The sequence below is a fragment of the Nothobranchius furzeri genome, chromosome 14 (assembly GCF_043380555.1).
Source record: "Nothobranchius furzeri strain GRZ-AD chromosome 14, NfurGRZ-RIMD1, whole genome shotgun sequence".
NCBI lineage: Eukaryota > Metazoa > Chordata > Actinopteri > Cyprinodontiformes > Nothobranchiidae > Nothobranchius > Nothobranchius furzeri.
This window is the reverse complement of record NC_091754.1, coordinates 23,945,123-23,957,196: the sequence shown is the minus strand read 5'-3', so window position 1 is coordinate 23,957,196 and position 12,074 is coordinate 23,945,123. Positions and strand designations below refer to the sequence as shown.

The window sequence follows — 12,074 nt, the reverse complement described above, 5'->3', positions numbered from 1 at the left end:
GTACACACAATTCAGAGATCAGACATACTGGGCAAGACACATGACAAGAATTGGTGACCGTGGTCATTCGCAACCGAGTCGCGCTACCTTAATAGAGAGAGAAAAGGATAACATGAGGAATGGATTCGGGAGGAGGGAAAAAAAAAGGCACTTCACAGCTGCTCTCCCACCAGGAGGGCAGCTTTGCTCTGCGAAAAAAAAACACCTCAACAGATAAGCAACAGATAACACAACACAACATCACAATAGGAAGGCAGGGGGGGCTGGGATCCTGTTTCCCCCAGCGAGAGCAGCCATGTATGTCATGTACGGCGCTCAACCACTGTAGACCACAGGTGGGAGGGAGATCTTGGGAGGAACACAGAGCACATTGACCCTGAAAGTTGATGACCTCGCTAGGCAGAAGTCCACAATCTGAAGGCGGGGGGGTGGGGGGGGGGGGTGTCAGGTTTTTCACAGCATCTGTCTGCATTCCTTCCTTCGTGGGGGTTTGTTGTTGGCATTCACAAGGCTGTCTTGGTGTCAGATTAGTATAACAAGACTTTGTTTGGGTCAGGCAGAGATAATTTCCCCCTCTGCCTTCAGTCTGTAACTGGTCATTCCAGTCCTTCAGTGAAGCCAATTTAGGTGTTAAACATCTCCACACCGTCCGGTGACCCTCTCCGAGATGACATCCATTTTGCGCATTAACACCGGTAACGTAGCTAGGACATTGTCCAGCTTACGATTGACCTCGAGTAACGTCCCAGTCTGTGAGGTCTCCGCCCGGGCGGTGCTTCCCGTGGGTGCGGGTCGCCCTCCAATCGCTCCGGTCTTCCCAAATTTCCAGAAAACCTGATATCCTCCCACTCCAATCAGAAGAAATCCAGTGATCATCAGGCCAAATATCCACATATCTTCGACGTCCTCAATGGACAGCTGAGAGAGACATACAATCCTCCACACCTTCCAGGAATTGAGCGCATATCCCGCTGCGTGTGTCTCTTGCGGAGCAAGTGGGAGCTCCGTTCTCATCGTAGAAAAAAATCGTATCAATCGCGTTGAATGACCAATTAATTAAATCCATTTCTGAAAAATAGGGATTTCCAGAAGAAATGCAGAGAAGCGCTCTGTAGGCAGACACGAGAAAGAGCCTTGGGAAAAAAGATAAGGGAGCAAAAGCAGAAGCGTCTGTACTCTGCGAGTGCCGGGAGAAGAAAGATTTCATAGTATTTATGATGAGCTATTGCTGAGCAAATGCTGCTTTTGTGTTTCTGGCATAGTTCAATAAATCACCTTCTCCTTTCAGAGATTAATGACGAGAACATCACAACTCTTCAGTGTAATGGAAATAAAACCTGAGCTAATATGTGACTGTAATATCAAACGTAGGACATAACCCCCCCACCTACCAGAATCTTAACCCAACCACACTTCCTGTTTGAAAAATGCACCAAAAGAAGGTGTTGCCTGGCAGAGCAAAAGGGCGGCATTGTCTTAGTGACTGCCAGCAGCATGGCTGAGACTCAGCTGCAGAGCAGCGCAGCCACAGCTGACATCACAAATCACTGCTTAGCCAATAGCCATGATTGATACTCATTTACCCAATGTAATAAAGACTGCTGATATACTCACACTGCATAATTACTACATGTGAAAATGTTAATAGAATTTTTATGTTTTACTAGAGAGATATAAAGAACCACCTTTCGTCAAGCTTTTTGACAGGTCTATTGTTCTTTGACCTTTATGACCTTTCCTCCAAACCACCTTACGTCAAATGTGACAGGTCTATTGTTCTTTGACCTTTATGACCTTTCCTCCAAACCACCTTACGTCAAATGTGACAGGTCTATTGTTCTTTGACCTTTATGACCTTTCCTCCAAACCACCTTACGTCAAATGTGACAGGTCTATTGTTCTTTGACCTTTATGACCTTTCCTCCAAACCACCTTACGTCAAATGTGACAGGTCTATTGTTCTTTGACCTTTATGACCTTTCCTCCAAACCACCTTACGTCAAATGTGACAGGTCTATTGTCTTATGACCTTTTGTTCTCTCTCTCTCTCTCTCTCTCTCTCTCTCTCTCTCTCTCTCTCTCTCTCTCTCTCTCTCTCTCTCTCTCTCTCTCTCTCTCTCTCTCTCTCTCTCTCTCTCTCTCTCTCTCTCTCTCTCTCTCTCTCTCTCTCTCTCTCTCTCTCTCTCTCTCTCTCTCTCTCTCTCTCTCTCTCTCTCTCTCTCTCTCTCTCTCTCTCTCTCTCTCTCTCTCTCTCTCTCTCTCTCTCTCTCTCTCTCTCTCTCTCTCTCTCTCTCTCTCTCTCTCTCTCTCTCTCTCTCTCTCTCTCTCTCTCTCTCTCTCTCTCTCTCTCTCTCTCTCTCTCTCTCTCTCTCTCTCTCTCTCTCTCTCTCTCTCTCTCTCTCTCTCTCTCTCTCTCTCTCTCTCTCTCTCTCTCTCTCTCTCTCTCTCTCTCTCTCATATTTTGTAATAAATAAATGCTTTTGTCTGGAAATGCAGCAGCTGATGCTGTTAAGTAAAAACTGATATTATTATTCAACTGATATTAATGTCTTGACCGCTAAAACAATGGTCTGATTTATCAGTAACACTCCCATGAGAAAAAGTCTAGAAACTGCTTTGTTGATTCAATGTGCACCTGGAGTCGAGCAGCTTCCCGCATTAGGATCTACATAATACTGTGATATGTGTGTGTATGTTTTTTCAACTCTGTGCTTCAATAAATTCTGTCGGAGGGTGTAAGTCGGACGAGAGAGCGATCTGAATTCATGCTTGGTGTGTATTGATTTTTCTATCCACTTTGCAAAGTCTAAATTGATTGTTTATAATTGGTATTGGTGTTGAATGATTGATTACTATAACTATAACCCCCTGTGCATTAAACTTTCCCTAAGGTAATCCTGGACTGATAAAATTACCTATACAAGGAGACGAAGGAACCAACACACCAATGACAGGACAGCACAAACACTTGCTCTTTAAGTTTGTTGATGATACGACTCAGAAGCATACAGCACTCAAACGGATGTAATCATGAGCTGAGCGTCTGAATCTTAATGGCGTTTGGACTAAAGTGAGGATTACTTTGCTTCAGAACACAGAGACAATGTTCCTTATGTGGGAGATTCTCACCTGCTGCAGCCACTGTGCTCAATATGATTATGTGGCATTTTCAAACTTCTGAAAACATGAATTCTTCACAGTATTTTCAGAGAGTAAGAATTCTCTTTTTATGACTTGAATAAATTTTTTTTTAAACAATCGAGAATTAAAACATTTAGCCTGTTTAGACATTCTAAAACAAACACGCATGTACAAACTGACCAAACAAAAATTGATTTAGTTTGCATTTACCCGTTTTCTCTGGTTTCTTACCCCATAGCGCTGCTGTATCCCTTCTAGCACTCTGACAACATGCGGCGTGCATTCCTGTTCACCTTCAATCAGTGTATTCTCTGGACCGCTGTATCGGTTCACATCCACCTCAGGGACAAACGCCCAGCGATACCTGTAGGGTAAACATAAAGGTTGTTCTTGATGCCCATAAAATCATAGATTAATAAGAAATTTAAACATATTCTTCATTTCATTACATTTGAAAGAGTGGCATCTTCTCTGGAGGAAAAGCCAAAGAGGTGTCCAGAAACTTGCAGGCTGACAGGTACATGTCCAACTCTGCCCGAGAGAAGTTTATTGGTCCATTTCGGTCAAGGGCAACGCGGACAACTTTTGCCAGTCTTTATTGTATAAAAGAAACAAAGATTTTAAAGTGAGAGCTTAACTGAGGAATCGATAAACAGATTTTTAAATCAATGGAGACACGACTCACTTCGAGACATCCTTTTCTTCCTGCAGAGCTTTCTCCAAACGTGCAAAAGTGCGAATCTGAAAAATCAAGACAATCAAAATATAGTTTTCATTACAATAAAAAAGCAAAAACATCCACTGATGACTCTCTAAATGAAACTCACAAGTTCAGTGACCATTATAGGCCAAAGGGATATCAGGTGATGGGATGAGATCCTCAACAAGAGAACACGAAACATCAGGAACATCTGGGCTGAAACAGCAGGGCTTGGGTTCATACGCAAAGTCTCCGTCAGACGCTCTGAAAGATGCGGAAAACAAAACGATCCAGCGTTAACATGTAGAATAGAAAAGAAAATCTACTAAAACATCCAGTAACGGTGTCCCACCTTGAATAAGAGGAAGATAAAGATGATACTGGTCCAGTTCACCGCTGAACATGGCAAACGCCTGGCGCTTCAGCAGCATGGGCTTCTGGTCGGCACTGGAGAACAACTTCAGGGCGCTGCTCTGCATACCTGTTGGAGAATAAATATGAGCAAATATTTAGAGTTGAGTTTACAACACTTCTTCACAAAGGCCCAGTTGGACTTTTTGCTTATTTACAAAGTTTTGGTTCGTTACAAAACAAACATACCCTATATCTCAGCGAAACTCCAACATCCTAGAATTTGTACTCACCCAAGAGATCTTTAAACACGGTCTTCTCATGAGTCAGCAGGTGATCAATAATTGATTTCCAACTGAAGAAAAAAATGCAAACATCAAACAGACAATAAAAATCTGACATATTATCTGCTCTGGTTCCAGTATACATTAGGGAGGTCATTATTAATACACTGACCTGTGTGCACAAGAGGCATCCATAGTGAAGAACAAAGGGTCCATAAAGAGCTCAAAAACCTCCTTCTTCCAGGCCCTTTTTGTATAAGCATACCCACTGAGACTGCTCACCAGCTGAGCACTTGCTTCAAAGCTGGGCATATTGTAGGCACTGCAGATAAAATAAAACCCATAGGAATCGGGTTACCCAGAAGGAAACAGTGGGATACAACAAAGATGATGCACCAATCAGTGACCTGTGATTCTTCAGGTAGGGGAAAACATAGTACAGGAGACGGGAGATGAGAGGAACAGCTTTTTCTTTCTCATCGCTGCGGTATACCATGTCCAGAAGAGGTGCCAAGATCTACGCAGGGAGAAGGAAATGTAACGTCACGAAATGGACTGATTTTAAAGATCCCACAGGCCATATGCAGCCAGAGCAAATAACCTTGGCTGCTACATGTTCTGCTGTATCTTCCCTTGTCAGGAGTCTGTGAGTCTGCACAACTCAGCATTTTAATCAGATGACTTCATCAGCTGAGCGCAGCTTCATCAGATGATAAAGCTGAGCAGTGGCATTCCTTTCCCCAAGGCCCTTCACAAGATAACTGTTTTAGATAAATCTTTATTCCCAGAGAAAAGAAGATTTCATAATTAAAGTAATCATTTTATAATTCAAAATAATCATTGAAGAAAGAAGATTTTATGATTAAAAATCATTACATATTGCCATATATAATTAAGCAATGAAATGTTCAGGAATCTGTATTCAATGATGGTTTAGCATGTTTACAGGATGAGGTCATCATTACACCAGACAGAGAGTAAGGTTTAGATTAAGAATGCGTGACACATAACTAACCTTGTCCCTAGACTCAGAGACTCTGCGTCTCAGTGCGTGTGTTTCTGAGATTCTTGGTAAGTTTGGTCATAGATAACGGCGGGTATATAAACCAGCCGCTCTGCTTTCTTAGCAGTCGGGAGAGAAAGCTAGAGACTGGCCATCTCTTAGCAGATCTATAGCTCAGAAAGATTTTGATGCGCTGTCAAAACCTTAAACCTTTTTTTGCACCTGCAAAGCTGAACAACAAGATAGTTTTCCTGCAGAACAAAGCTGATTTTGCACAACTCCTTCAGAGTTATTCTAAGTCGCATGGTTTCCATCCATCTGTTGTGACCCGGGAGACATCTCTGGACTGAAAGGTGGTACCTCGGTACTCTACAGTCCTCCGGTGCCAGCGGTCATCCGACCCCTCTCTCCCTTTCGGATCCTCAAGGGGGTCTCCGAATCCGGGTAATGCAGACACACAGATGGCGTCTGAATGTGGTTCTGATAATAACATCTTATTTGCAAACCAAATTCTTTCCATCCAGAACTCAGCTCTGAGAAACAGAGATTCTGAATACATTATATTCACACATAGTTTTCAGACGCCCATCTTTTAGTTCCATCCACTCACAGGATAATAGTTTAAACCATTTGTCAAGTCTTAATTGTAAAATAAATTCTTATTTGTTTGCAAACACTGACTGGTTCTTGAATCATAAATGAAGTGCAAACATCCCTTAATAATTAAAAGAATTCTAGAACCTTTTAATTAATCATCCTAAGACCAAGCAAAGTGATATTATATAATTAATAGAGTATTACAGCTATCGGTCACAAGTAATGAGAATAGAAATAAATAGCTTTTAAAGCAATTTATTTAGCCCACATTACTCTACTATTTCCCATTACAGAAAGTTAACGCCGCTGACGTCGTTAGGTCCGTTTTAGGGGGGCTGAAGCCCCCCTAAAATAATCACAAGCCCCCCTATCATTTTGAGTTTTTTTAGGGCTGGGACTTTAACGCGTTAATTATTATTAATTCCTTGCATTTCGAGCACGGCGGAACCTTTGTCATTGCACGACTTCCTCGTAGACAGAATATCACTGACGCACACAACAATGCACAGTGCTAATGGCTACTAAAACGAAATAAAAACGGAAAGAAGTTGCCTTGCTTGGACTGATGCAGGATTTAGGAAACACGCCCGCCTCTTTTCTTAACTTGAAAAAAAAAACGAACTTCCAGACAACAACGGAGTCCGTGTCGCGGACATTTTTCAGAGATCGTCTCTGCTTCGGCTGCCCGGTGGCACTGGAAACTTTACAAAAGTTGCGGTAAGCTATATTTTTTAACATTTACGTAGCATCTGTGCAGCGCTGAAAGCACCAGACAGAATAATTCTGTGCCCTAACAGTAGTTTATGAAAGTAGTCAGACAAACGAGAGGCACCTGGCTGCCGCTGGGAGAACGCTCGGTGTTCTCACTCTGTAATCAATCACAGACAACGTGTCATAAAGTTGAAAACAGAAGTTTACGTTAAAACAGAAACACTCTGAAACTTTTCTGATGATTTTCTAAACAATTCTGTCGGGGAGTTATAGGTTTCTGAGACGAGTCTGTCTAAACATCACATGTATTACTATCATTAAGCAGCAGGTGTGTTGAAGCTGTCATCAGCTAAGGGGCGGATGCTTAAATGTATCAGGGGCAGCGAGGAACGAGAACGTTGTGATCAGGCTGGAGATCACACCAGATTCGCTGCAGCAGGCGTGAATCTGCGGGTCTGCAGCATCCTCTTCTTAACGTGACATCAGAACTTCCCATGTAAGGAAGGTCCGCTCACCTGTTCGTCAGATCATTATTTCCTCACCATGATCTTTTATCATCCCATCATCTGGAACTGGAACCAGTTAGTGTTCCTGATCATTCTCAGAATATGCCATGCCTGCTCTGGTGTTAAAAGTTAGTACATTTAAGTCCTAGATCATATTTGTTCCTGTTCTACTGTCATTTTGAAGGATTATTATTTATGTGCTTTTACTACATTATGAGTAGAAATGCTAATAAAAACTCCCAATTATACAAACAAGTGAAACTGGAAAAATTAGAATCTGGTGCAAAGTCAAATTTATTTCAGTAGTTCAACTAGACAGAGAGACTATTTAAAGGCTCAGGAACCCTTTGCAGGCATTTTCTATTTGTAATTATAAATTTTAGTTGATTTGGGTCTTGTTTCATATCACACAGTGACATTTGATAAATTAAAATGCATTTTTTTTATTAAAAGCTTTAGTTTTACAGTAATAACTATGTCTAATGTTTAATTCTCTGTCTCATAATTTTAATTAAGTTTTGCTTTGAGAGCACATTTTCCTGAACGATTAAAATGCGATTAATTTAGATTAATTAATTAAAAAGCCTCTAATTAATTAGATTAAAATTTTTAATCAAGTCCCAGCCCTAATTTTATATATACTGTTATTTTGTCTTGTAATTGTTAATTACATACTCCTTTATTCCATATCATAGCAGTGTTATTCATATATTAAAACTGTCAACTGCACACTCATTTGGCAGAATAAAAGTTTGACAATTATTCATTTGTTCTTTGTCAAATTTCAGTAACATTTATAACCAAGCAATTTGTAATTAAACAAATGACTGCAACATTTCCCCCTGTTAAGTGCAGTAGACTGAAATGAATAGCTTTATTTGAAAATATAACATATCTAATTTTTAATGGACTTATATAAAATCTTTCTTCAACATAGACCCCACTAATGAACTGATTAAGTGTTATTTTTTTATAAAAAGAAGAGAGAAAATGCACAAAAGTAGGAAAGGAAAAGAAAGTAATAAAATAATAGGTTTTGTTAAATGTTCTTCAGATAATGAATTAATTGACAAAGTTTTTGCAGGGTGTGACAAAAAATGTTCAAGGTCAAGCTCCTGGGGCTAAGCCCCCCCCATCTCTCAATCCTAGTGACGTCCAAGGTTAATGCACAAAGACACGCTCATCTTTAATTTACCAACTGCTGAGAGGAGACTTGGGGCAGACTCATTGATAACAAACAATAAGTGCAGTGTTTCCCTTACATAGGCTGAAATCCCAGTGCCACGCCTACAAGATCCTGTTTTACAGATTAAAAAAAAAACATTTTTTTTGCGCTGTTTCCAGAAGAAGCAGCGGGAACTACTCTGTTGTTGCTTGTGATCACAGCCGGCAGGCAGCAAGGAGGAGGAGGCAGGGCATGGTGGTTACAGCTAGGGAAACGAGTATCCAGTACAGATAAAGCATGATATTTTGAGATATTTTCAGCACCAGAACAATGAAGCTAAGAAACAGATTCCTGAGTTTATGTTAGTAATTTTTATTTATTAGGTGCACCTGATCTGTTCTATTTTTCCCTGAAATGAGATCAAATCAGTGCTTCTATGGGTTGTCTCCTCTCTGCACTAGAAAAATGTACTTTATTATAATGTTCACTGTAATGCATCTTGATGTTCTTAACAAATAAATTAAATCAAAGAAATGGGTCAATAATGCCAAATATGTAAATTTGTATTTCAGTCATTTTTATATTGGCTTAAAAATACTTCATTAAGTCTACTAAGCAGGGGTGTAGAAGGTTTTTAACAGGGCCAGCCCAGTAATGATCTTGAACCAAAATAAAGGAGGCAGAAGGTCAAATAACGGGGGGCAGAAGGAGATGTTTGTCCAAACACCAACCCCCCCCCCCCCCCCCAACCCATCACAGGTTGTTTACATCAGCGTTCGCCTGATAAGCGGGGAAGCTGACGAGGGCCTGTTTTGAGCGTGATAAGCTCATGTAGTGTGTTCTGATACAGCAAGAGTCTTCCTACAGCAAAATAAAGGTGATTTTACCTTAACTAAAAGCCTAGGTTGCACAAGGTAAAATATCTCTCCACAAAGTAAGGGTGTTCGTCAGGAGGGGGCAGAGGTCAAGCCCACCACATTGTACCATTAGCCAAGGCCTTGAGATTTTACAACTAAAGTTAGCTCGGTGGCTTGGCTCGCAACACCAACAATACATAACAAACGCATAAATACCAACCTCTGCAAGAAGTTTAAGAGCCTGCACGCTGAAAACCGAGGGAGCAGAGGAAGACACCATGGCGTTAGCCTGAGCTACGGACTCTGGAAAAGAAAAGGCAATATGCGAGTGCAGGATTAAGATCAGTCTGAAAACATTGCATCAAATTCATCTCCTGGAAAAAAAATGCCCTTTTTGTCACGGTAGATCTAATGTCTTAATTTATCATGATGTGTGATGGAAATTGTTATGTCATACATAATTAGCTTGTGCTTAGAGCAGGCTCCTTGTGTGCGACTGAACCCACACACACAGACACACACACACACAGACACACACACACACACACACACACACACACACACACACACACACACACACACACACACACACGGTTTGTTTAAACAGCTGTCCTCCTCTAGTCAGGTAGCCTCGATAACTAGATGGGTTAGGGTTAGAGTTTTTTGTCTGTCAGGGGAAGAAGAGGAGCAAGGAGGATGGGCAGAATGAGAGTGTGTGTGTGTGTGTGTGTGTGGGGTGTGTGTGTGTGTGTGTGTGTGTGTGTGTGTGTGTGTGTGCCTGATGAACTATAGCTGTATGTATTCTTTTATTCTGGGCTCATTTCTGTGACCTGTTCATTGAGTGTGACCCAAACGCTTTTTAAGCCTTTGAATGAATAAATAAGACAGAAGACAAGCCTGTCTCTCTCTCACTCATAAGTTCAGGTCAATTATTTCCACTAAAGATGCTTTTGTTTGTATCCAAATATCTAAAATTACCACAATGATCTCCATCCATGTCAGCGTCGTCTGGTTCCTCTGCCTCAGGGCACACCTGTGGCTGAACTTTGACCTCCAGGCTGCGGCTTAGCCAGCTGGTCTGCTCCAGAGACGAGCCCACAATCCCACTTACTGCCTCCAGGATCCGCTGGGTCACTTCCTGCACAATCATTCCATCACCTTAGCTTCTCACCTGCGTGTTTTTATGATCTCACACAACTATTTGATCTGTTCTGTGGAACGATCTGTGGAAAAAGTGAATCTCACCTGCAGATCTTTGGTATCTTTCTTGCTGTCCAGGTTGGGGAGCCGAATAACAAAGTCGTTTAGGATTCTGCGGGAGGATATCAAACACAAGCCATCAGTGGAATCATAGAATTGACCTATTTAATTTATATTTATAGGTGTAGATGGGCGCCGACCCCAGCAGTAAGAAATGTCCAGGTGGGGCCAGGTTAAGCTGAACGGACTCCCGTAACAAACTGAGGAGAGGAGCCACGTTTTCCTGCAGAGCCTGAGCCGGAATGCTGCGCAAGGACACACAAACGGTTAAAACATGAACACGGTTGATCACATGAGACAGGTAGCCTCACGTACCTCTGGATGTAGACGTAACTGAAGTGTAACATGGGGACATCGACCAGCGCCGACTTCTGATGGAGAGAAAAGAGAAACAAATGATCTCTGCTAAAATTTTGACCATCCTTACCTGTACGAGTGTACGTACCTGCTCCCCTTTGATCTGATGTGGTTTCTTCACAACCTCTTTGACCAGCTGCAGGATAGTTTCTGTGTTCAAAGTGTTGAGTGACTTCACCAGCTCCACAATGATCAGCCTAGACTCACCGGCTACAGGAAGAACCTGAAGAAACTCAGAATGTAAGGATTCATGTGTCCTTTAGAGCTAGTCAGGGGGGTTTATTTCTCCTCAGACAACATCTCTTACTTTGTTTTTATGTCTCCTCTTGTTCCTCCTGTTGTTCCACACCACTCCTACTGAAGCCATCAGCTGAATCCCATATGCTCCAGTGAGAGGGAGCAGAAACTCCAGTATCCTCTGTCGCAAGATCTAATTTAAAAAAAAAAATCACGTTACTTTTATACATATTAAAGGTAAAAAACAAAACAAAAAAACAGCAACTCATGCAGACCTTGGTGGATTTGAAATAGACAGAAGCAGAGCTGTGTTTGCTGCTGTGGGCAGAGTCGGACGCTCGCTTCTGAAGGTCCTCCCTCACGACCACGCCCCACAGAAGCGACATGCTGCTGAGCATGTGTGGGAGCACCTCCAGTACGGCGTTACGTGCGTTACGGACATCCAAGGGATCACAGATGACCAGAGACTGATGGAAGGAGATGGATTTAAAAATACTAATTATTACAATATTCAGAGATGTAGTCGATACCAAAGAGTACAGCTTTAAACTGCATCTCACTGCAAGCACAAAGCAGAGGTGTATAAAATACTGCAGGAGAGGCATGAAGATGAATGGAGCTTGTTAAGATTGGTCATCTTTATCAAAAAAAAAATTTTAGAAACGCATTAGAAATGGCCTTAAAATACATTTATGATTTATTCTCCATTTCTAACCTTTTTATTGTCCAGGAGACAAAAATGTGTGATGGTGGTCAGGCCTTCCAGCAGAGTCAAAGGGTAATCAGGAGCAATGTTCTCCCTCCGGCCAGTCAAGCTGGTGAAAGAAATCAGGGAAAACTTGTAGCAAATAAACAAAGGACATTACAGTGAAGGTTATTTTAAGTAGAACTTCCATGTATTCCGG

The 12,074-nt window shown here is 41.7% G+C and overlaps 1 protein-coding gene across 1 annotated transcript in view; it reads right to left on the bottom strand.

The window, feature by feature from the left end:
• Nucleotides 1-12,074, bottom strand: part of dop1b (DOP1 leucine zipper like protein B) — a 31,414-nt gene that overhangs the window by 879 nt on the left and 18,461 nt on the right. Inside the window, exons 21-37 of the mRNA XM_070544458.1 lie at nucleotides 11,885-11,984; nucleotides 11,445-11,636; nucleotides 11,240-11,362; nucleotides 11,021-11,155; nucleotides 10,891-10,946; nucleotides 10,716-10,820; nucleotides 10,561-10,627; nucleotides 10,294-10,453; nucleotides 9,536-9,618; nucleotides 4,884-4,993; nucleotides 4,649-4,798; nucleotides 4,486-4,547; nucleotides 4,194-4,322; nucleotides 3,969-4,105; nucleotides 3,827-3,882; nucleotides 3,591-3,734; nucleotides 3,373-3,505 (exon numbers count right to left, since the gene is read on the bottom strand). Coding sequence (XP_070400559.1) covers nucleotides 3,373-3,505; nucleotides 3,591-3,734; nucleotides 3,827-3,882; nucleotides 3,969-4,105; nucleotides 4,194-4,322; nucleotides 4,486-4,547; nucleotides 4,649-4,798; nucleotides 4,884-4,993; nucleotides 9,536-9,618; nucleotides 10,294-10,453; nucleotides 10,561-10,627; nucleotides 10,716-10,820; nucleotides 10,891-10,946; nucleotides 11,021-11,155; nucleotides 11,240-11,362; nucleotides 11,445-11,636; nucleotides 11,885-11,984 — 1,942 coding nt within the window. The remainder of the gene's footprint in view (nucleotides 1-3,372; nucleotides 3,506-3,590; nucleotides 3,735-3,826; nucleotides 3,883-3,968; nucleotides 4,106-4,193; nucleotides 4,323-4,485; nucleotides 4,548-4,648; nucleotides 4,799-4,883; nucleotides 4,994-9,535; nucleotides 9,619-10,293; nucleotides 10,454-10,560; nucleotides 10,628-10,715; nucleotides 10,821-10,890; nucleotides 10,947-11,020; nucleotides 11,156-11,239; nucleotides 11,363-11,444; nucleotides 11,637-11,884; nucleotides 11,985-12,074) is intronic.